At 40.2% G+C, this 24,168-nt stretch overlaps 1 protein-coding gene across 1 annotated transcript in view; it reads left to right on the top strand.

The window, feature by feature from the left end:
• LOC124258426 (lateral signaling target protein 2 homolog) overlaps positions 1-24,168 on the top strand; it is a 31,662-nt gene extending 7,494 nt beyond the window's left edge. Inside the window, 11 exon segments of the mRNA XM_046692523.1 lie at positions 4,654-4,803; positions 5,233-5,285; positions 9,542-9,631; positions 10,558-10,647; positions 10,912-11,013; positions 12,156-12,193; positions 12,196-13,630; positions 14,371-14,531; positions 15,974-16,225; positions 16,680-16,783; positions 18,555-24,168. Coding sequence (XP_046548479.1) covers positions 4,654-4,803; positions 5,233-5,285; positions 9,542-9,631; positions 10,558-10,647; positions 10,912-11,013; positions 12,156-12,193; positions 12,196-13,630; positions 14,371-14,531; positions 15,974-16,225; positions 16,680-16,783; positions 18,555-18,683 — 2,604 coding nt within the window. The 3' untranslated portion in view covers positions 18,684-24,168.

The raw sequence follows: 24,168 nt of genomic DNA, 5'->3' as shown, positions 1-24,168 counted from the left end.
AAACTCAGTCAGTCAGTCCTGAGGCAAATTGTAGATAGAGGGGATGCAGGGGCCTTGATACTCCTAGATCTATCATCGGCCTTTGACACTATAGATCACAGTGTCCTGCTGCTGTTCCTCAAAACAAGATATGGAATCTCTGGTACAGCCCTCCAGTGGATTGTGTCCTATCTCCATAACAGATGCCAATGTGTGACCATCGGGAACAAGACATCAGAGAGCGTTACAGTACCACACGGTGTGCCACAAGGCTTCGTATTGGGTCCACTGTTGTTTGTTCTGTACACTGGTCCAGTTGCTGACATCATCTCAACTCACAATCTGCAGCACCATTCATATACAGATGATAACCAACTCATCGGTCTAGCTGGGTTTTTTTGACGGTACAAGACACATCAAATCTTGGATGACAAATCATATGCTGAAACTAAATGACACTGAGACCAAAGCTCTTCTGATTGGATCCAAACAACTGCTGTCCCCACCAGATCTGTGACAATGGCTGATGCTGTCGTCCCTGTCTGTTCCACTTCAAAAGATTTCGATGGAAGCTCAAGTCTCTCAGATCTGCAAAACCTGCCACTTTCACTTTCGTTCCATCAGTAACATCCGTCCTATCTCTCAGTGGATGCTACCCATGCCTTGGTCAGAGCCCTCATAACCTCAAGATTGGATTATTGCAACAGTGTATTGTTTGGCATTCATCAGAAACTCTGTGACAGACTCCAGAAAATCCAAAATACTTCAGCCCGCATCATTTATCGTCTCCCTAAACACTGCCATATCAAGCCAGTACTGAAGGAGCTTCACTGGTTGCCCATCAAAGCCAGTATTGAGCATACTGTGTCTGACCTACAAAGCCAAGCATGGTCTTGCTCCCCAGTACTTGTCTAAGATGTTGTCATCATACACTAGTACACGCAATCTTCGTTCAAACAGCCAGGATCTGCTCACTGTGCCCAGCTTCAGACTGAAAACTTTTGGACAGCGTTTTTTCACCTATGCAGCCCCTACTCTCTGGAACTCTCTTCCTTATGACCTAAAAACTATTGACAATTTCGACTTGCTCAAGTCCAAACTTATAACCTACTTCTTCCAGCAGTATCTCCCTTTTAGTGCTCTTGTAGTACTTCTGTACATATAGTATGACCAGAAATTATTGAGAATTTTAGGAATATGTTTAATTGGATTTCTAGTATAAACAACCTTGACCAGCTATCAAGTGCTTGGTTTCATTCAAAAGAGACAACTCTGTGAATCCTTTTTCATTAGTTTGTGAAGAGTTATCCCCCTTTGTTTACTTGCTAGCAGATGACATTTTCAGTGATCCTCAGTATGGATGATTTAGAGAAGAGGAAGTTGATATTAGAGTATTATAACAAGGACATCAGATCAGCTAATGTGATTTCAAGTAGAACAGGCATCCCTTTGTCCACTGTTTATCGTGTTTTGAAAAATATTGCAAATGGATATGGCATTGAGCACCAGGGAGGCGCAGGTAGGCCCAGAATATTGACTGTCAGTGACAGGAGGCGGCTTGGTATTCTTGTTTCTAAAAACATACAAAGGAGTTTAGAATAGGTAAGGCTGGAAATGATTGACAGAGAAACTGTGGCTGTCTGTAGGGAGACAATTAGAACTGAGCTGCATGTAATGTAATGGTTTGGCAGAAAGTCCAGGAATTCCATCACCAATCATGAAACCTGAACAAAAGGAGCGAAGGTTGAACTGGTGCTTACAGCATAGAAATTTTAACTGGGACAATGTGATTTTCTCAGATGAAAGTTCTGTGTGGCTGTTTCCTAATACACTGAAATTCGGGACCAATCAAACTGAAAAACCTTTGTATCAGCGCCCAAAGTACAGTCCGAAATTTAACTTGTGGGGTGGCATATCTGTGTTAGAGGCAACGCCCCTCTGTGTATTTGAAGGGAATATGAACAGTGAGCGGTACACAGATATTCTCGAGGGACATTTACTTCCATCTGCTCACATGTTCTATGGAATTTTTTTGATTTTCCAGCAGGACAACGACCCAAAACATCGTTCAAAGCAGTCACGTGCCTGGTTTCGGACCCAAAATATGACATTATTAGATTGGCCAAGCTATAGCCCTGACCTAAATCCAATAGAAAATATTTGGGGACTTATGAAGGAAAGTGTCAATAAGAAAAATCTGACAAATATTGCTGAAATGAAAGAAGAGATGGTCTGATATTGGGACAACATGGACCACGACTTTCTAACTTCTTTGATCAGTTGTATGCCACGCCGCATTGAAGCCAGCATTGCTGCCCATGGTGACTTGACAAAATACTAACTGTTCACCTGTGTTTGAATCTGGAGTTATGTTCTGCTAATATTCACATTTAATACGTGAGTAATGAGTAAAAAAATTTTAAAAAATTACAATCTTTAAATTCTCATTAATTTCTGGTTATACTGTATGTACATATTTGACTCTGTAGCGCCTTGAGCATGTCTGTTGAGGTGGATTGGGTGCACATATAAATATGCATTATTATTATTATTTTGAATATATGAATGTCTCCTATATTAAGCCATGCTATGATACAGGTTGTAACACTCGAGGTACCATGATATGCTCATTGTGTATCACAATCAGGGTCCACCTACACAATGCCATCTTAGCGCAGTGACTATCTTAGGTCTCTGTTAGATAATCATGATAATGGTTGATACGATAATGGTAAATCTAAGATCACTTTGTGGAGGTGGGCCCTGGACTTCAGCTTGAATCTCTTATATCAGCCACTGTAGATTTTCCAGCAGTCATATTTCACTCAATAAGTGCCTGTAATACTTATGTGGCATATAATGTCTGAAAATATCCAGTTTGTTGTTAAAGATATCCTGGTAGGGAGTTGCATCAGTCCTGAATATGATCTTTGGTCCGTGGTTAAACCTTCCTTCATCACCCTCGGCCGATCTGGTACCGCATGGTGTCTTCATCCCATTACCCACCCGTGAAGGTCCGGGTTAGAATATTGATCTTCAGTAACCCATGCTTGTCGTAAGAGGCGACTAACGGGATAGGGTGGTCAGCCTCACTGACTTGGTTGACATATGTCATCGGTTCCCAATTGCGTAGATCGATGCTCATGCTGTTAATCACTGGATTGTCTGGTCCAGACTCTATTATTGACAGACCGCCGCCATATAGCTGGAATATTGCTGAGTGTGGCGTAAAATAAACTCACTCACTCACTCATCACATTACTCTGGCAGGTGCTTGTCATTAAAACAAGGACTGTTTGTCTCAGAGTCGGTCTACTTTGTCTAGGTGAGATGTCCTTGTGGCACCGCTCTGTGGGCTAGCACTAGGTAACTAGCATTAATCACAGCCACACATCCAAGTGCACACACACACATGCATGTAGTTTTGTAGGTGTAGTAATTAGGGGTGGGCGTTAATACCGGTTAACTGGTATTTTCCAATTCGAACTTCACTTTTAGCGAACCGGTTCTCCTGATAGGATCGGTCATTTTCGCGATGTAGTCAAAAGTACTAATAACATTTGTATGTCCTTTATATTATTATATATTGATAGTTTTGAGAAAGTTTATTGGTCATATAATGGCATTTGCGTGACTTTATAACCATATAAATGAAAAAAAACCAACTGGTTCTGGCACTTGTTGTACGGATAAACAAACCAAAATGGCATAAGGCGGGTAAAATAGAGCTATTTTTGGTTTCATGAATTCTCTTGAACTTTCGATACAATGCTCAATTATAATACTTCACAGAATAAATGTTGTATTTCAACATTAAGGAAACGTCTTTGTTCACCCTTCAACATCAACACAAGACAGATACATTTTCATTGTATCTATCAGCGTGGGTCACATGACTAGTAGCATGATCTTGTAAGGTGGGATGTCAACTAAGCAGACAAAACATTAAATAATGGCATCTTTGGAGTAAAGATTTAGGATTTTTGTGCATTCGATTTTGAGGTAGATATTGCATTAAGGATCCCTGAGTTAAAATTATCTTTTGTGGGTTTTTATACTGTTCCCTACGCAGGGAAACTTGATTTGTAGCATATTGATGTCAGACCAATAGCGGGGATCGCCTTGTTGTCATTTGGGATGCTCCTCATGGATTTTCTTGCATTATTGCACTATAAACGGGAATTGTAATGGCCGATCGAAAACATATGCCGATCGGAAACGTAAGACGATAGGATACTTTACGCTGCAAATGTAAGTAACTTGCTAGCGTTAACAATTGACACATACTGACAACAACCCAGAAGTTAGTTCGGTAACGTAGGTATTTGACTAGGAAATGACTGTCCAAATGATTATAATTGGTCAATTATAGATCTGACACTAGCGATTATCGATGTGACAAAACGTAATGATAACCAGCTCTAAACTCACTCACTCACTCAGCTTAAGCGGCGTAAAACAAAACTACTCACTCAGCTTAAGCGATGTAAAACGAACCTACTCATTCATTCACTCACTTACTCACTCACTCAGCTTAAGTGGCGTAAAACGAAACTCATTCACTCACTCACTTAGCTTAAGCAACGTAAAACAAAACTACTCAGACTATGGTGGATGTTGGCTAGATGGACGGTGGTGATTGTTGAATGTTATGGCCAGTGTTGAATGTTTCAGTGTCTGGCAGCGGGATCGAGCATCATGAACCGAGAGGCTGAGAGTGCCAGCATGCGACCTCTGGCACGTGCACTAACCAAGATGCTGGACAGCCTTAGGACCATCCTGAGGGAGCAGTGTCTCAAGAATATACACGAGTACACAGACAGGGTATGTCAACATTACTGCTTTATGTTGAATAGAAGATATGTGACGAAAAACATAAAAGGGTCTGGCCTTTGTGAGGAAACAACTGTTACAGTCTGAATGATAATTTGATGATAACCTACATAAGATGTGACTAAAGAAATGATGACCCTTCAACATTCCTGTATTGTCGATGTAGAGATCAATGGCTTTATGGGTATTGATATACACTTCCTGTGTTGGAGAGAAGTTCATCACCTGCACAACTGTAATACTGTATCCCACGAATCAATAATCTGCTGTTCAGGCTTTTGATTACACAGTGCAATTATTAATTCATCACCAATAATGTCCTCTCAGTTAAGTATTTCTATAACATTTACTGACTTCAAACATCACCATGACTATTGTCTTCTGTTTTCCTACCTGATATTGATGGATCTTTTCTTTCAGATCAAAGAAGCACTTATTATATTCGACAAACTGTTTGCCGAATTTGAGCTCAGGTTGGTATGAATTCTTCTCTTGATAGTGACTGAGGGAGTTTAGTTTTATGCCACACTCAGCAATATTCCAGCAATATGGCGGCAATCTGTAAATAATCGAGTCTCTGGACCAGACAATCCAGTGATCAACAGCATGAACATCGATCTACACAATTGCCTCTTGCGACAATCATGGGTTACTGAAGACCAGTTCTAACCCAGATCTTCACCAGTGGACTTTTGATAGTATAAATAGAATAAGTCTGTCTTGCTAGGACAATATGGCATGTATCCGTTTCCTAAAAAATGATTACAATACTGGCCCTCAACAGACCCTAATGGTATTAAAAGGATAAAACTGAGTCATCGGTTGTAAGTTCATGCAACATACTTAGATACATGGGCTGCAACACAGCCACTGTGAAATATGATATGTATCACAAATATTGGGTAAAGAATACGGATATTAGGTAATGAATATGATATCAAGTAAGCTCTTGAAGTATTATTCATTATATTCAGTGAAACAATAGCAAATCATATTCCTTGACGTGTTTTGACCATGTTATCAGTGTTATTTTATCAGGACAATGACCAGTGGCCAAATTACTGTCAAAATAAATATATAAGAGTGTTGACTATAATCCTTCCTGGCTTTGATATCTTCTAGTTAACATTTGATAAATAACACCCAAATTCAAATAAAACACTCCTCTCTAAAATATATACATGAATATTTGATGCTTGTGAAAGCACTGAATACACAAGTGAATTGTAACAGCAATATTAGACACTTGCAGAAACACACAGATAATGGTATTTCAGGCATACCTTTTTTAAGATATATGTCTTCTCATTAGTGAAAGCGTGCTTAACAGACTAAACCAAGGGGAGTTAAGATATGCTGCAGGGGTGGAAATAACCCATTGCCTGACGTCCGAGTCCAGTGTTTTTTTCTGTCGGGCAAGCAAATTCGTATATCACACTGTACCAGCGTCCAGTTAACTTTCCAATGTTAATTATGTTGTTTATTTAAAAAATTCAACAAGAAAACGGCCGGTTTAGTGGAAATATTTTCAGGGCAAGTGATTTCACATGTGCCACTGTACCGGAGTACACTAGCAATTTTAAAGTTATTTCCACCCCTGTGCTGAATGAAAAATCTGAATATACAGTGTGAATGAGATCATGTGAGTAAGTACTCAATGGCAAAACATTTATTTCTTCAAACAAAGACTCAGACAAGAAAGGAAACAACATAAATCATTCATGGGCCATGTTATGTTTGATGGGTGACATGACTGACAGTGACAGCCCTTCCTGTTGGTGTGGATGTTGAAGGAAATGACCAGTGTCTCACACCAGGAAGTGATAGCTCTCTAGAAGACCATCACACGTCACCGAGTCTGGCCGGAGGATGTCCTGTTACATCACAGGCTGCCACTGCCAGACAGTACCACTTGACTATAGGGTCACACTGACCACTCATGTCCTCGGGCTCATCGTACTCATAATAGCTTTAACATGCCAACTCCGTGAAAAATAAGCAGTCTGTGTTTCACAGGGTTTTACATGATACAGAAATGTGTGTGCAGTCCACACAAATGTAAAGAATAGCCTCAGAAAATATATTTGATCCTGAAGGATGCATAATATTATTCACTATAACAAATTCTTCAGAAGAAATATAACGTTCCTGTAATTAAAATAATTACAAAATTTCATGTTCAGTTCACCATTTCATTCCTTCAAAGAACCCTTGTGTTTGTCTTGTACCTACCCTTGAAATTAGTAATGGTTTGTCCTCTAAACCTCTTAGATTTGTACGTCACCCTTATTTCAGTTGCTGGGGGGTTCCAGTCTTCCACACAGAAAAAACCCATAATAACAAATGTTCCTTTGTGAGCAATATTGGTCCTTGACCCCATATTTTACTGATGACTTGTCTGTAATCTGAAGCTAAGAAAGATACTTGGAACAGAGTATTTTTGAAAATAGTGTGTTAAACATGAAGATGCTTCATAAGTAACTGTTCGAACTAAACTTAAAATTGTTACTTAGAATTGAAGGATGAAAACAATTTCTGTTATGATCAAACAAGTCAAGTCTATTCAAACAATATGTCCTCTTCAGTATCTTGTGTCATGGTTAAAAATAGTTCTGTGGTGTAGTCAGTGCTTTAGACTGTCATGCACTCCTAACCTGTGAAACATGCAGGTCAACATGCTCAGGTCAGTGAGGTCGTTGCCAGTGGTAGGGTATGTGGCTATTCATCATCCCTATGTCACAGTGATGTTCTGATTCTGCACTTGCTGTACCTCGTCCCACATTTGTGTCCACTTCACCACCTGCTGGGGAGAAACTGATCATGCTGAACTGTGTCATAGGGTTTGAACTGTGAAGGACACGGGATCTTGATTTGACACACCAACAAATTACTTCTCCCTGCAAACATTGTTGATGTGTTACTGAGGCCATTGTTGACATAATGTCAAAAATGTCTTTTTTTCTTAACATAATACTCATGGTTTTGTTGACATAATTCTGGCATATTTATTAGCATAATATTGAATGTCATCCTTGTGATACTGACATTGTCAAAATACTAATGACTTTATGAAGGTATCACTGGTGTTGATGTGTTACTAACATGTTATCCATGTAATACTGATGTTGTGCGACCTGTTTATACTGACATCATCGATGACACAATTTTGACAATAGTGTCTTCGAACATGTGATGCTGACATCGTCAACACATCACATGTTGTCTACATAATATTCGCATTGTCACCTTAATACTGACATCATTGCTGACACTTGCTCTTATACTTACAACATTGTCGCTACATTGCCGTCTCATGACAATTGTGGGGTAGCCTAGTGATTAAAGCGTTCTCTCATCACGCTGAAGACCGGGTTCAATTCCCCACATGGGTACAATGTGTGAAGCCCATTTCTGGTGTCCCCACTGTGCAATTGCTGGAATATTGCTAAAATCGGCGTAAACCTAAACTCAGTCACACTTAAGAACTTCTTATGGTTCTATATGAAAGACAGACAAGTGTATCAATGTCTGTATATAGCAGCTGCCTGAGATGTAGTTCTGTTTAAACATATTTTATTCACATGAAATGAAAAGTGGTACAAGTCATATCAACTCACACTGCCCTCTCCTCAACATGTTACATAATTCATTTACAATGTAATACAGGGATAGAAATACAAACTTTTTGAAGGTGCCATTGAGCACCAGACAGATAGTTTAGTTGATCCTTTGTGAAAGTAATTGTTCCCTACCTTTTGATGATCCAGTTAAACATAAAACATCACAACAATTATGTCATTTCAGTTTGTTTATTAAATCAGTAAACATCATGTATACCTATAAACTTGAGAGCAGGATTTCCTTAACACCATCATGACCAATAGTTCAGCTTCATTTGTCCTGGACCCATAAGCTAACCCACAAATATGTTATCATCCAAAACAGGATTTCTTGTTGTGCATGTTGGCATTCAAAATGGCCAAACCCTTCGTCTTCCAATCATTTGAGTTCAGCAAATTTATCACATTTGTTCCTTTATATGAATCAATATATTATTCTTTATAATTGTAGTTGTGCCACATGTTGAACATATTCCTTTCATGCCATTTCAATATTTGACGTGCCATGTCACACAATTTAAGCACTGTTTTGATCCCTGTAAATTGTGTAATGTATCTCAAGGATTGATGGACAGGAGACTGTGAATAGAAGATAATAGATATATATGTTTGATTAACAAATGGGTTACCTTCATTGATGAATTTTTTTATGTTATTCTGTGAAAATATTCCCAAATGCAGTACAGAGCCCTGTTCCATGCATCAGTTTCAATATTAATACCCACGAAGATCCGTGATAGAATTGGTCTTCAGTAACCCATGCTTGTCGTAAGAGGCGACTAACGGGATCGGGTGGTCAGGCTCACTGACTTGGTTGACACATGTCATTGTACCTGGAGAACAATGCTCATGATATTGATCACTGGATTGTGTGGTCCAGACTTGTTTATTTACAGACTGCCGTCATACAGCTGGAATATTGCTGTGCTGTTTTAAACAACAAACCAACCAACTAACATGAAGGTTATCGTAATCCCATACTTTAACAGCCCACTGCCCACAATTAGTTGTTGATGACGGAAGTTATTATAACATGTGATATGTATATGTGAGCCTACTCTGTTCTCTGTGTTCATGAGAAACTGCAAGCATTGTGTTGTTTCCCACAGCTATGTGAGTGCAATGGTACCGGTCAAGACAATGAAGGAGTATGACACGATACAGGAAATCACTGTGCTCTTCTCTGAAACAGTACACAGGTAGGTGGGCTCCAGAATCAATTGACACTGGGATCAGGTGTTGTGTGCCCCATCATGAGAGTTGTGAGTGAATCACGTACACATACAAGGGAAACTTGAGAATAGCAATTAAACATTTAAATGCACTTAATAGGTTAGGTCTGTTAACGGAATCATTGATGGTATTGATTATCACTGTGTGAAATGACCGCCTCCGTGGTGTAGTGGTGAGAGCGTCTGCCTGGAGTGCTGAAGGTCGCGGGATTCGATCCCCTGACCGCATCATACCAAAAGACTTTAAAATATGGTACTTGTTGGTCCCTGCCTGGCGCTCGGCATTAATAGGTACAACAAGGACTGGTCGGCTCAGAGTCAGTATAATGTGTCTGAGTGGGGTATTCATGCTTCACTGCGGCATGGTATCTCAGTGGGCTAGTACTATAAAACCAGCTTCAGTCTGGGCTAGTACAAGTAGCCGCACATACACACACATACACACGCATGCACATCGTCATATGAGCGAAAAAATTTCTCAAGCACGCGACATTAACCCAAATTCCACCACCACCACCTGTGTGAATTGTTACAAAGATAAAGATGACAAGGATGAAAGAATCCAGGATAGATAACAATACAACTGTCAAAAGTGGAATAGTATGTATCAGACAGAAGATGAAAACATGTAACTCACAACAATATTCACAGGATATCATATGCATTTTGAATTGAAACTTCTGGACACAGTGACCATCAACTCTTTAGTTTATCAGGCCCAGTCATATTTTACCTGCCAATATCTGGTATTTACAGAACAAAAACATTGTGTAGAAACTATGACGAGTTTCAAGCTCATGAAACAAAATCCACTAAACTGCAAATGATGAACTCAGAATTATAGTAATTTCATGTCCAGTCCCAGGTTTGTTATTTACATTGTTTTGTTTCAGGGCACTAAAAGTTGGGCTTCTGACCCAGGATATGATCGATGAGTACGACCCTGCGCTCATGTTCACAATCCCTCGTCTTGCTATTGTCAGGTGAGCTAAGATGAATGACCTTGAGTCACTGGTATCCTGTGAACAACCATGGCCAAACCTTTTAGTAGAAAACGGCTTCATTTCTTTGCCATTGTCACGCAAATAAATGTCATTATTTTACTGATATTTTCTGCCAATTTTTCATAATTCTTTTGTTTGATTAATGAAAATGACACCAAGTTAAAATTTGTCCTCAGGAAACATATGCTTGTCCTCTATGAATATAGAAGTAATATAATATAAGAAGTTTGTTTATTGTTGTAGTGGACTGGTTGTGTTCCGAGAAGGACCACTGAATCCAGACAACGATCCATGGAATATGTCAGACATGTTCCGCCCATTCCAAACCCTCCTATTCAAGATCAGGTATGTTACAGAAATTGTTACTAAAAGCCTCTGTTACAACCAGAGGTATTCATGCATGAACCAGCCAACAAGTTCTGTGAATCATTGCTGCAATGTACAGTCTGTTTGGGTTCAAATGAGAACGATGAATGATTAAATATCTCGAAATAGGGATAAGTGCACACAACATAAATAAGACACATACTTCCTGAAACGTTTTATGATCAATCACGGAAAAAGTTGTTTAAGAAACTATCATGTAACATTGTACTATTTTCACGCTTCACACTGAGGGGTGACAAATGGCTGGTGGAACAGCGCCAGCACGCACTTTTGGTGCAACTCAGCACAGCCCCTTACTAGCCAGGAAACAGCCCTGCACTTATCCCTATTTCGGTTTATTTAACCATTCATCATTATCATTTGAACCCAAAGGGACTGTAAGCGTAGGGGTAGCCTAGTGGTTAAAGCGTTCACTCATCATGCCGAAGACCTGGGTTTGATTCCCCACATGGATACAATGTGTGAAGCCCATTTCTGGTCTCACTCGCCGTGGTATTGCTCTAATATTGCTAAAAGCGGCGTAAAACCATACTTACCCACTGACAGGACAGAGGAACTATCTTGCAGCCAGTCCCCATGCTGTTGGACCCTGTGAAGATCCCAGTTAATTTCGTCTTCATCCCATGATTGTTGTAACAGGCAACGACTATAGGATTGGAGGGACTTGGTTGACACGCGTCATGGTATCCTAGTTACATTAAGGGGCGGTGGGGTAGCCTAGTGGTTAAATCATTTGCTCGTCATGCCAAAGATTCAGGTTCGATTCACCGCATGGGTACAATGTGTGAAGCCCATTTCACGTGTCCCCTGCTGTGATATTGCAGGAATATTGCTAAAAAGCGATGTAAAGCAAAACTCACTCACTCACCTAGTTACGTTAATCCATGCTCATGAGTCACTATATGGCTGAAATATTGCGGTGGCGTTAAATTCTAACTCACTCACTCACTCACTCCATGCTCATGATGTCAACCGCTGGATTTTCTGTCCAGATTTGTTTGTTTACAGGCTAGACTACAGCTCAGTTGGTGGATACACACCCATGAGATTCAGAACAGCTGAAGTATCAACAGTGTCATTCCTTGACTTTTCTTTTCCAGAGAACTGCTGTATACCTTGTCATCTGAGGAGATGGTGACATTGAACGCGCACTGTGCTCCGCAGAAGAGCCAACATTCCTAGCCTCCCTCCAGCCGACCATAGAATCAGTGGAGGGCTTCACTCAAACAGAGTTCGTGAAACTTCACTCTGACAAGAACCAGGATGTACAGGGTGGACAACTACTTGAGGACACGTTGGGAGGACCGATACTCGTACACACACCAAATTCTGGTAGTCCTGTCACCCCAGTCGCTCAGACAGAGTTTCCTGTAGGGACAATGTCTGCCTCGACGTCATGTGCAACAGTAATTGCTGCATCGCGAGGTAACAGCTTGGACGTTGAGGATCAGCAAGAGCAGGAGTGTTTGTTGAACAAGAGTGAGAGCAACGACTCTGGGCTGCATAGTGAGAATGTCAGCACTTCAGACAGCATTACGACAGTGTCATCTGCAGAATCACAACCGTTACTCAACGATACTCTCACCGCGACTAATTCTGAAGGGGAGAGAACTCTGGCAGAGTTAACAAGGGATGCGAGTTGTGCCTCCCTTGATGATTCTTCTAGTTTGGAAGCGATGGAGACTGGTGAAAGTAATAAGACATTATCAGTTGCGGATGTATCACATAGTATTAGGCAAATGTGCGCAGATATTGTGAATGATATTGTTGAGACAACTGTAGTAGACACTGCAAGTCAGTCCGTCTGTCTGTCTGTTAGCCCTCCTCTGTCTCCCTCACGGTCTTCTGTGTCTTCCAATCTTTTGAAGCCATGTGAGGAAAGTAGCTCAGACTCAATCAGCATGTTAAGTGACTCTGTGAATCCAAAACCAAATGAAGAAAGTAGCTCAGATTCTGTCAGTATGTTGAGTGACTCTGTAAATCCAAAACCAAATGAGGAAAGTGGCTCAGATTCTGTCAGCATGTTGGAAGACTCTGTGAATCCAAAACCAAATGAGGAAAGTAGCTCAGATTCTGTCAGCATGTTGAGTGATTGTGTGAACCAGTTAGAGGCTGCCTGTGATCTCGGAGCTCATGACACGGACAATTTTGTGGGTAATAGTGCAATAGTCACCAGTTCCACCTCCCATGAAACATCTCCAGGCAAACCCAGCTGTTCTGTGATATTAGATAGTAACGACAGAATGGATGATACTGACCAAACCCACAAATTGTCCAAACATGGTCACTCTTCAAGCTCAAAATCTTCACTTCAAGCAACAGGGTCTAGGAAATCACAGAGAGACAAGAAAAGCTGCAGAACTTCAAATAATGGCAGTAACCATGGCAACACGTTAGATAAACTCCACAGTAAAGTTGGTGCTCCAAGTGGGGAGACAGGGGAGGGAACTCCGGAGCGACTCCCATTACGGAGTGTGCAACGGCTTCGCTATGCAGAGAGTATTAGTTCAAGCTGCTCAAGTTGCAGAAGCGTTGGTTCCAGTGTCCATGGCGACGGAGACTGGGAGAAGGAGAGGTATGTCAGGGTAGAATGTTTGGAGTTAGAGATGGAGTAGTTACATCAGTGTTAATGGTCACTTCCGATTAGTTTGTTTGATGAAGATGTTGAAACTGGTGGTGACTAACCAGAGCCATGACGCTCATCTTTCTGTCCATATATATCCCAACAAGGGTAGTCTTCGTCAGGAGAACTCGTACATTCCTGCAGCTTTGAGTAAAAAAGCTTTGCATATCTAAGCTTCCTGATGCAGTTAGGTGTTAGGTTGGTGGTTGGGATGTGTGGAGGGGAATATAGAGTATTCAGTAAATATTTTTCCAAAACACTGAAAACCGAACTCAAGAAGCAACCAATTTCAGTTATATATATGTCCTTGTGATGCATGAAAGTATACTCTAAACTTCCAAAGATAGTTAACTGTCTCAGATTGTCATGAAGAAGAGGTTTGATAAATGATGTAAACTATTTGTATTCGTTAATAATGTACTACTTCCCTGTAAGGATATGTCATCACCTACCCCAGCAACTAATGATGTTTATTAGGGGCGACCAATGCGATCAGCTTGTCAGGCTTAGCGACTTGGTTGATTACCTAACTTGACTGCATGGATCACTGCATTATCTAGTCCAGACTTGAATATTCATGTGCCACTGTTATGTAGATGGAGTAAACATGACAGACAACAGACAAATAAAAGTAAATTGAGAATTGTATGATGCGACTGCTCTCTGCTCTAACAGTGCCCCTTTCTGTCCAGCTGTGCAAGCAGTGAGACCAGCTCCTACAACTCGGAGTGCCATGACGATGAGGAAATAGCCCTGGCAATACAAGCAGCAGAGCTTGCATCCCGAAATGAGGCACGGTCTCGTTTCCGCAGCAGCAGCGACATGATTCATCGGCTCTTCGTCTGTATATCAGGTAACACACTGACTAACCTTCCTAAAGAATCCTGTGTGGGAAACTGGGTGCCCCTGTTTGAGGTATCAGTTGATTACATGGAGACACACATCATAGAGACATCCCGTAGTGATCTGACATTATATAGTATGACCAGAAATTATTTAGAATTTTAGGAATATGTTTAATTGGATTTCTAGTATAAACAACCTTGACCAGCTATCAAGTGCTTGGTTTTTTTATTCAAGAGAGACAACTCTGTTAACCTTTTTCATTAGTTTGTAAAGAGTTATCCACCTTTGTTTACTTGCTAGCAGACGACATTTTCAGTGATCCTCAGTATGGATGATTTAGAGAAGAGGAAGTTGATTTTAGAGTATTACAACAAGGACATCAGATCAGCTAAAGTGATTTCAAGTAGAACAGGCATCCCTTTGTCCACTGTTTATCGTGTTTTGAAAAATATTGCAAATGGATATGGCATTGAGCACCAGGGAGGCGCAGGTAGGCCCAGAATATTGACTGTCAGTGACAGGAGGCGGCTTGGTATTCTTGTTTCTAAAAAAACCCGAAGGAGTTTAGAAAACTTAAGGCTGGATATGATTGATAGAGAAACTGTGGCTGTCTGTAAGGAGACAGTTAGAACTGAGCTGCATGCAATGGGTTGGCAGAAAAGTCGAGGAATTCCATCACCGATCATGAAACCTGAACAAAAGGAGCGAAGGTTGAACTGGTGCTTACAGCATAGAAATTTTAACTGGGACAATGTGATTTTCTCAGATGAAAGTTCTGTGTGGCTGTTTCCTAATACACTGAAATTCGGGACCAAACAAACTGAAAAACCTTTGTATCAGCGCCCAAAGTACAGTCCGAAATTTAACGTGTGGGGTGGCATATCTGTCTTTGGGGCAACGCCCCTCTGTGTATTTGAAGGGAATATGAACAGTGAGCGGTACACAGATATTCTCGAGGGACATTTACTTCCATCTGCTCATGTGTTCTAAGGAAATTTTTGGATTTCCAGCAGGACAACGACCCAAAACATCGTTCAAAGCATTCACAGGCCTGGTTTCCACGACTTTCTAACTTCTTTGATCAGTAGTATGCCCCGCCGCATTGAAGCCTGCATTGCTGCCCATGGTGACTTGACAAAATACTAACTGTTCACCTGTCTTTGAATCTGGAGTTATGTTCTGCTAATATTCACATTTAATATGTGAGTAATGAGTGGAAAAAAAATGAATACAATCTTTTAATTCTCAATTTCTGGTTGTACTGTAGTATAATACAGCTGAATGAACACATCCATGTTCAGGTAGACACTTGACCAAATAAACTGCCCCATGTATACATCCTGCTCTTCTCATCCATTACGTACCTCCGCACAACACATACATACATTCCCAATCTCAAAACTATCGCTCACCACTCACTCACTCACTCACTCTGACTCACTGTTCCAGGTGTAGCAGACCAACTTCAGACCAACTTCGCCAGTGATCTGCGAAACATTTTGCGAGCTGTGTTTGACATGAACTGTGCAGAGCCTCTCATTACCGATGACAATATTGATGTGGATGTAGACGATGAGGAGGCAGCTGCAAGTTCATCCAATGAAAGCTCACCTACCAGGAGCAGGAGTAACATCGAAAATCGAGAGTATCTGTCTCACGGTCACAGCAGTGAAGCACAGGAACACACACAACCATCCCAAGGTCAGAAACTTCATTTAAGTTAGTCCAGTTTTTCAACAAGTTTTCTTGTTCATTATATCAAAATGATACAAAATGAAGACCAATTGTAATGAGGTTACTCCTAACTTCTTGAAATACAAAAATTTGCAAACTGGTATAACATTACAAAATGTCACAAAATGCATGTAAAATCTCCAAAGCTTATCGTCATTGTATCTGATTCTTGTGTGTTCACTACAATAGTAAGGGTATGTAGAAATTACTGTATTCCATATACTGTATGCTTAGCCTGCTATAACCTGGGTAGGCCCACCCAGCTTCCCCTCACATTCCGGACTCTCAACTACAGGCAAGGCATCCCCATTAAGCCCCATTTCACCCAAACTAATCAGACTGTAAAGTTTGTATTTGAGGAGTTAAATGTGTCTGTTCCTTTTTAACAATTCTGTTAACCAAAGGGATTTTGCTGTTTCAGATCCGCCCCACTGGGTGCCGGACGAGGTGTCACCATTGTGCATGGCGTGTAGAATACCATTCACCTTTGTGAGACGACGACACCACTGCAGGAACTGTGGCAAGGTATACTGGGAAAGCTTGCTAAAAAGCAGCATCCTAATTGAAGTAGCTAGCTAGCTTAAGAATTGAGCTGTTTGCTCGAGACATTCACCATATAATTGCAGTTCATTAGACAACCTACGAGACTGCTCTTGTTAGGTTAGAGTAAATGAGTGACCAAGCAGAATAAAATGACATGAGTGAGAATAAAACGACTTGAATGAGAATGCAACAGCATAAGTGAGAATAAAATGACATGAGTGAGAATAAAACGACTTGAATGAGAATGCAACAACATAAGTGAGGATAAAACAACATAAGTGAGGATAAAATAAGATGAGTGAGAATAAAACGACGTGAGCCAGAATGCAACAACATAAGTGAGGATAAAACAACAAAAGTGAGAATAAAATAAGATGAGTGAGAATAAAACGACTTGAGTGAGATTAAAACAACATGAGTGAGCATAAAATGAAGATAGTGAACAAGCAGAAACGACGTGAGTGAGAATGCAACAACATAAGTGAGGATAAAACAACATAAGTGAGAATAAAATGATGTGACTGAGAATAAAACGATGTGAGTAAGAATAAAACGATGTGAGTGGCCAAGTTGAATAAGACGACGTGAGTCAGAATACAACAGCATAAGTGAGGATAAAACAACATAAGCGACGTGAGGGACCAAGCAGAATAAAACAAAATGAGTGAGAATAAAACAACATGAGTGATCAAGCAGGTTAAACACCAGTATTAATGAATCCTGCTGTCACTTGATACATTTTTTAAACTTTCAGTCAAAGGTTGCAGTAAGACTACTTTTCTGTTTTCTCTCTAGTGTACTCTTTTGTAGCTTCTGTGAATCTTTGTGCTGCTCCTTAAAATCGATTTTGATGGATTTGTTCCAAAGATAGATTCTAGGTGTAAATCTGTATTTCCCTTTTGAAGCTTCAGTAAAGTGCTTGTGTTTCTATCAAACGACAACTGAAACATGATTCCCTGCCATGTATTCTTGCCTCCAAATACAGACACTGATATTAGATAGATCACCCAACAACACATGCCCTGAACAACAATGTAACATATGTTAATATTTGGGATTACACTTTCTTAGAAAAGTACAAATTCTAGTACTTTTTGAGTTGAGCCCCATCCGGGATTCGAACTCACTCCCTCAGAGTCAGGCACCTAATCGCCAGCACACAAAGTCAGACGCCTAACCCGCTCAGCTACCGCGACTTCCACAAAAATGGAAGTTGGACAACTGGTAGTCTAGACTGCGGACTTTGTGTACCCCTCTGATGAGTATTAATTGGCACGGCTCCCACGGCCGAAAGCTATGAAATTTCAAATATAACATATGTTACATTTGACCACTTTCTAAATGGCATTGTGTATTTCATTCCTTAAAAACAATGATCAATGATCTTTACCTTCTCTTTGTCTTCAACCTGACAAGTGGATGGAAAGATAGAAAATATATGTACTCCCATTTGAAGGCATATGTGTAAGGAAATGAATTGTGTTGCAGTTTCATGGGGTTAGGATACATATACGATATGTCAGGTTTGTTAGTGAAGTATGTTCACCATTTGGAATTTATTGAAAAAAGACTGTGGAACAGCAACAAGTCAGTATCAAAATCATTTATAGGAAGCAGCACGGGGGAACGGATACCGTAGCTAAGTATTGGTCTGTCAGGATTCACTTATGTATTGATGCAAACCGATGAGGAAGTACAGTTCCAACTTTATGGTGATTTTGTTTCTCTCTGACAACCTTGTCTTCTGCTTCAGATCTTCTGTGGGCGCTGTTCCTCCAATTCTGTTCCGCTGCCTCACTACGGACACGCAAAGCCTGTCAGGGTGTGCAACCGTTGTTTCATGTTCCAAGTTACACCATTCACCGTCGCTGGGGCGTCCTAGTTGTCATCACAGGATTGTCCTCGATGCCCATCTACTCCTCCAGCAAGTAGGATCCAAGATGTGTCCATTAACTCTTTCAACATGGACGTCCGTGTTGTCATGCTGCACCTTCACCAAGGGCATCGTAGTGGACCAGCTCCATCATCAATTGATTGATCGAATTGTCCAGTTACATCTTCAACATGGGGAGTACTTTTTGTCCATCTGGGCCTTCAACAGGCGAGGTCCGTATGGTGTCTATCTACACCTTCAACATGGGCGTCCTGGTTGTCCAGCTACATCATCATCGAGGCCCTATTGATGTCCATCTACACCTTCAACATGGGCGTCCTAGATGCCCAGCTACATCTCCAGGGTGTCCAAGTTGCCTAGCTACATCATCTCCAGGGTGTCCAAGCTGCCTAGCTTCATCGTCACTGGATGGCCCTAGTTGTCCATCTGCACCTTCAACAAGGGGCCACTTTTTGTCCATCTACACCTTCAACAGGTAGCGTCCTTCAACTGTTGGAGATGTCTGTGTTATGGCATTACACCATTCCTCCCTGAATGTAAGTGTAACAGCCATAGCAATAACTTTCCACGGATGAAGATGCTATGTCGTTAAACCATTCCTCATTGCAAGGACGTGAGAAGGATGTCCTCGCAGGCACACACCTAACTAAATGGCTTCATCATTCCTTGTGGTGACTTATTAGTGGCGCTACACTGGCAATACACATAACCAACCAGTAGCAGCCACTCCATGTCCTATGCTTTAACATGTGTATTCCTCATATACCAACCAATAACCTCCATGTTTATAACAGAGCTGTCCAGTCAGTATGAACAAGCTTGTACAGCGATGCATCATTCTACTGTTATTCATGATATACCACCTGATTGGTTTCCTACTTAGCAATATTGTCACGCAGCACATTATGACTGTCAACTCCAGAGTGAGGAGCCTGCAGCACCAGTGTCGAATCAATGGCTCAATTGCCACGAATTACACAGAGCCTTTTGCTCCATGTTCTTGCTGCCTGTTGCAGCCAGGGTCACGGTTGCAGCTCCAGGGGATCGCCAGCCAATCAAAATGAACCTGTTTATACTCACACTTATCCAGGATATTTTACAATGAAGTGATTGATGTATTTATCGTGAAAGGATGGCCACTGCGATGGGACTTGCTCTTTCATTTGTACTTCAGTTAAGTGCATGGCATGCTAGTTGTATCCTTTTGTATTTATTTCCATGGGAAATTTTGATTTTCTTCATGGTGTTAAGTAGGCCCAGGGCATATGTGGCCCAGTGGTGTAAGTCGCTTCAATTTGCTCACAGTTCATTAGTTGTGCAATGATGCACTGGTCCTGGTTTCCTATCCCACATTATTTATTATCCTTGGTCTGTCTGCACCAAACCTGTGCTTGTGGCTTTCACCTAACTGGTAACTAGTTAACTTGTGGCTTGATATTGCCGAACTCTGGTCCAGCCTGAAAGTTAACCAAGTTTAATTAAATAAAGTCAACTACACACAACAAATTTGGTGCCACAACCATTTGAAATTGATATTTGAAATCTTTAACCTGCAGATGAACTATGAAGACATGGTAAGATGGAGAATCTCTGATGGCACCGTATTTATCAAGTGCTTATGTCCCACTGTCCACTCCACGAAAAACAACTCTCATTAAGATATAACCATATGTAACATTGGCATCGTTTTTAAAGTTCACAACTGAGGTTTAAGAAAGTTGAACAAGGGTACTGAATAGGGCACTGTCCTATGTGTTTGTGTTGAAATTCTGACAAGTAAAAGACATTGACGATTACAGAAGTTGAGGGTTCATGTGTTGTTAAGCAGACTTCAGTGTAGCTTCTGGCAATACCAAACTATGCCATCAAACAATACTGGAAAATAACATATATGTCGCACTAGAACTCCTCTTGCAGTCAGTTTGTGAACATGTTAAGGAATTAAGAAATCTTGTGATGCTAAAAATAGCATGCTGATGCAAGTGTCAATAGTGGATTAGCACTTAAGTGGTGGTGCCATTTTGTGCGGGTCTAGTTTGTTTGGTGATGCCATTGTACAACACAGTACTGACATGTGCATGTGAGGGACTTGGGTGTTGTCTTCATCCTCAACATCCTCTACATCTTGTTTAGAAGACCAAAATGGAATGTTTGAGTAGAACAAAATGGGAAATGTTCTTTTTTAGTAGAACAAAACAGGAAGTATTCTTCTTTGATATGCTTCAGTGGGATGTGTTCTTGCTTATTATAATGCTTTACAATGTTTGGGAGGCATACTTGTTTTCAGTAGGCCTTTAGAGGAAGTTTTCTTTTGAGTAGGCTAAAATGAATCTTTTTGTAAACTGAACTGGAATTTTAGACCAAAATGGTAAGTGTTCTTGTTTCAAAAACTAAAATTAGAAGTATGAAATACAGAAATTGGAAGCGTTTGTGTTTAGAAGACTGAAATAGGAAGAATTCTTGTTTAGAAGAATAAAATTGTGTGTACCTGTCGTGAATAGACTACAATTTGTTAGTTTTGAAGGCCGAGGAAAATAGTGTTTGCAGGGAATGAGGTATTCTTATACCTGACATACAGGAGTGGGACATGCAAGTGTTTAGCAGCTGGGTGAAGAATTGTTAGGGGATCAATGTTACAGTTGGGGGGAGGGGGGTTGGGGGAGCAGTTAGAGATGCCAACCACTCCGATTTTGGAGGAGTTACTCCGATTTTCAAATACAAAATCCTTACTCCGTTTTGTATATAAAAACTCCGATTATTTAGAAAATACAAATATGTTTATAAATTTAGAATGTTTGAAAGAATTTTAGTAAATATGTTCATTTGAGTTAAAAATTATCTGGTTAAGTATGCCCAGAAATCGCATATTTCCAGGCTAAATTTTCATAGGGGAGGCCCCACATACCCCCACCGCCAAAAGGGGCCCGAGCCTCCTCTCACGCTCACCCCCCAACTCGCACCTTCAGGGCTCGGGAATTGCTTTCAGCAAGGCATGACTCCAATTTCATCTGATTCAGGGTTGGCATCTCTGGGAAGGGGAACAGTTGCTGTGGAAGAGGAGGGCTGGGTTACGTTTGTGTAGATCAGATGGAACTGGGAGTGTCTTTTTGATACGACACTGCTACTGTGTCGACACTGTCTTTCTAACACTGCTGTGGTGGGTGAGAGTATTTCACCTACTGAACATGTTGAACTAACTGTGATAAATGTTCAATTGTATATATATATTTACTTGCTCTACTCTGGGTTACAGAGATTTGTATAAAGAGAATATTTTCATATACAGACATAGTCGAGATGTAAACAGCTTCTGATGGTGATGATCACTTTTATGGTTTTTAGACTGTCTGTAATCCATATACAGTGCTGATTTGCTTTTTTGCCTGAATGTTTTTGTACTGCAAGATTTCATGTGAGTAAGATGGTGTTGTCATTCAGAGCAGTTAATGAAATGTGTGCTGTTGCTTTAAATACAACAAATATTCCATATATAGCATATATTCTATAATTGGCAGTTGTAATTTTACATTGTTTCAGTGTCATGCTTTTAGAACATGTTTTATTGTGACAACTGTGCTATATTGGCAGATTATTTTAAAAATATACAAACCCCCAAAACACTGAAAAAGGCATGAAACATGATAAAGGATATATTTTAGTCCAGAATGAATTGTATTTCACTATCACATACACAATTTATCCGTGGAAATTTCCATATTAAATGTGTTCAAGAGCTAGGTCGTGATGGTTGATCATGTAAAGGGAGCTAACTCCTACGGCCATATTTGCCTAGTATCCTTGTAAGATCTCATTTAGTTGTAGAGGCTAACAATTACAGATCTGTTTTGTTTATTTTATTGTAGCTCTTGTCAGTGAGATATGTAACCTCTTGACACTGATTTTACTCCCTTATAGTGCTTGTTTCAATGTTTATCTAGTACTCCGTGAATGCAGACTACACACATCAGTCTCCAACTAAACTGAGACATATATACGGCTCAAAATAAGTTCAGGACCACCCTATTCTTTCATATTAGCAACAATCATTTGATTGCTTGAGGCCTTGAATTTTGGATGCAGACTGGAATTTATTTCATTGCAGAACCAGATGTTTTTTAACTAAAACTATATGGCTCAATACAATCAAATTGCTATCTTTCACAGACCTATTCAGGCAGCTAATTTATTTTTGAAAGTATGAAGCTTAATTATTTTTCAAATCTTTTCTGGGACAATCTATTTGTTTGACTCATGTCCCAAGAACATCAAGAAGTCAGTCCCGTACTATAGTAATATGAAAGAAGTGGGTCATCTTGAACTTCATGTGAGGAGTATTTTACCTCCTACTCAAAGTGCTGCTGCTGCTACTTGTTCTTTTTGTTTTATGTTTGAGCTTGCCCTGTTACTTGAAACAGTGAAACACTGTACATATTCAGATGTTAATGACAAGCAATGTCCAATGATCTCATTTCATTGTCGACTCCCCCGACTCACTGTTTCAAAGGCATTACTGAGATGTTTGGAAAGTGATGTCACCATTTTGTGGTGCCCTAAGACTTTTTGCCCAAGTTCTACTAAAGTCTAGAACTGGAAATACATTTTACATGCCCAAAGTAATTCTGTAAATGCATGGCTAAATATGAGTATAAGTTCTTGTTTTTAATTTTGAGTACCAAATATGTCCCTTTCTATGGCTAGAATGTAGAAAAAATCGAATGGGTACCATTTCTTTTAATATACATTGCATCTACATCAGAGTTGTTGCATTTATAGACATGAGCTTGATGAAGTAGCTGTTATTGCATAAATTGAAAGGTGCCAAATGTGCCAACATGTGATAGATAATAAACATATTCATTATTATATCATGTTGACATGATTTTGATATTGAAACTTGCTGTACACCAAGATAAGTATTGAATATGTTCATCTTGGCATATTGGTGTAGGTAATCAACAGAACAAGAGGCTTGTACAAGCAATATAATGCAACCAATGGTACCTTGGGGAGGTGGACAACACTTGTAAACGGTCATTTATGTACCCCTGTGCTCCACCATTGACATCTTAATCATTCACTGAAACAATTACCGGTACAATATTTTCCTTACTTAAAGTATTTTATGAAGCTTTAAGGACACTACCACCACATGCTACATGTATTCTCAGTATTCCAGGATGTACTCATCTGTATGTTGTATTCATTTGTAACATTTTCTGTTCTATCTTTGTAACTTACACCGAATTTTGCCTGGAAGAATTTCATGAGGATTAGTAGCTCTTGCAGTGATGTTTCGTAATGGATGCTTATTGCCTTTTCTACAAGTTTTGGATTAAGAGATTTTCTGTGTGGGATCTGTGAGTGAGTGAGGCTGTCATTCCACTTGTACAATCAGTGTAGGTTGTGTGCAGCATTTAGCAGGCTCATGTACAGCATGGGGTTACTGTCAATAAACATTTTTTATATACAGAAA

The sequence above is a fragment of the Haliotis rubra genome, unplaced genomic scaffold, assembly GCF_003918875.1.
Source record: "Haliotis rubra isolate DU_JTF1 unplaced genomic scaffold, ASM391887v1 Scf693, whole genome shotgun sequence".
NCBI classification, from domain to species: Eukaryota; Metazoa; Mollusca; class Gastropoda; order Lepetellida; family Haliotidae; genus Haliotis; species Haliotis rubra.
The sequence above is the reverse complement of the archived record's forward strand: the minus strand, read 5'-3'. Positions and strand labels throughout refer to the sequence as shown.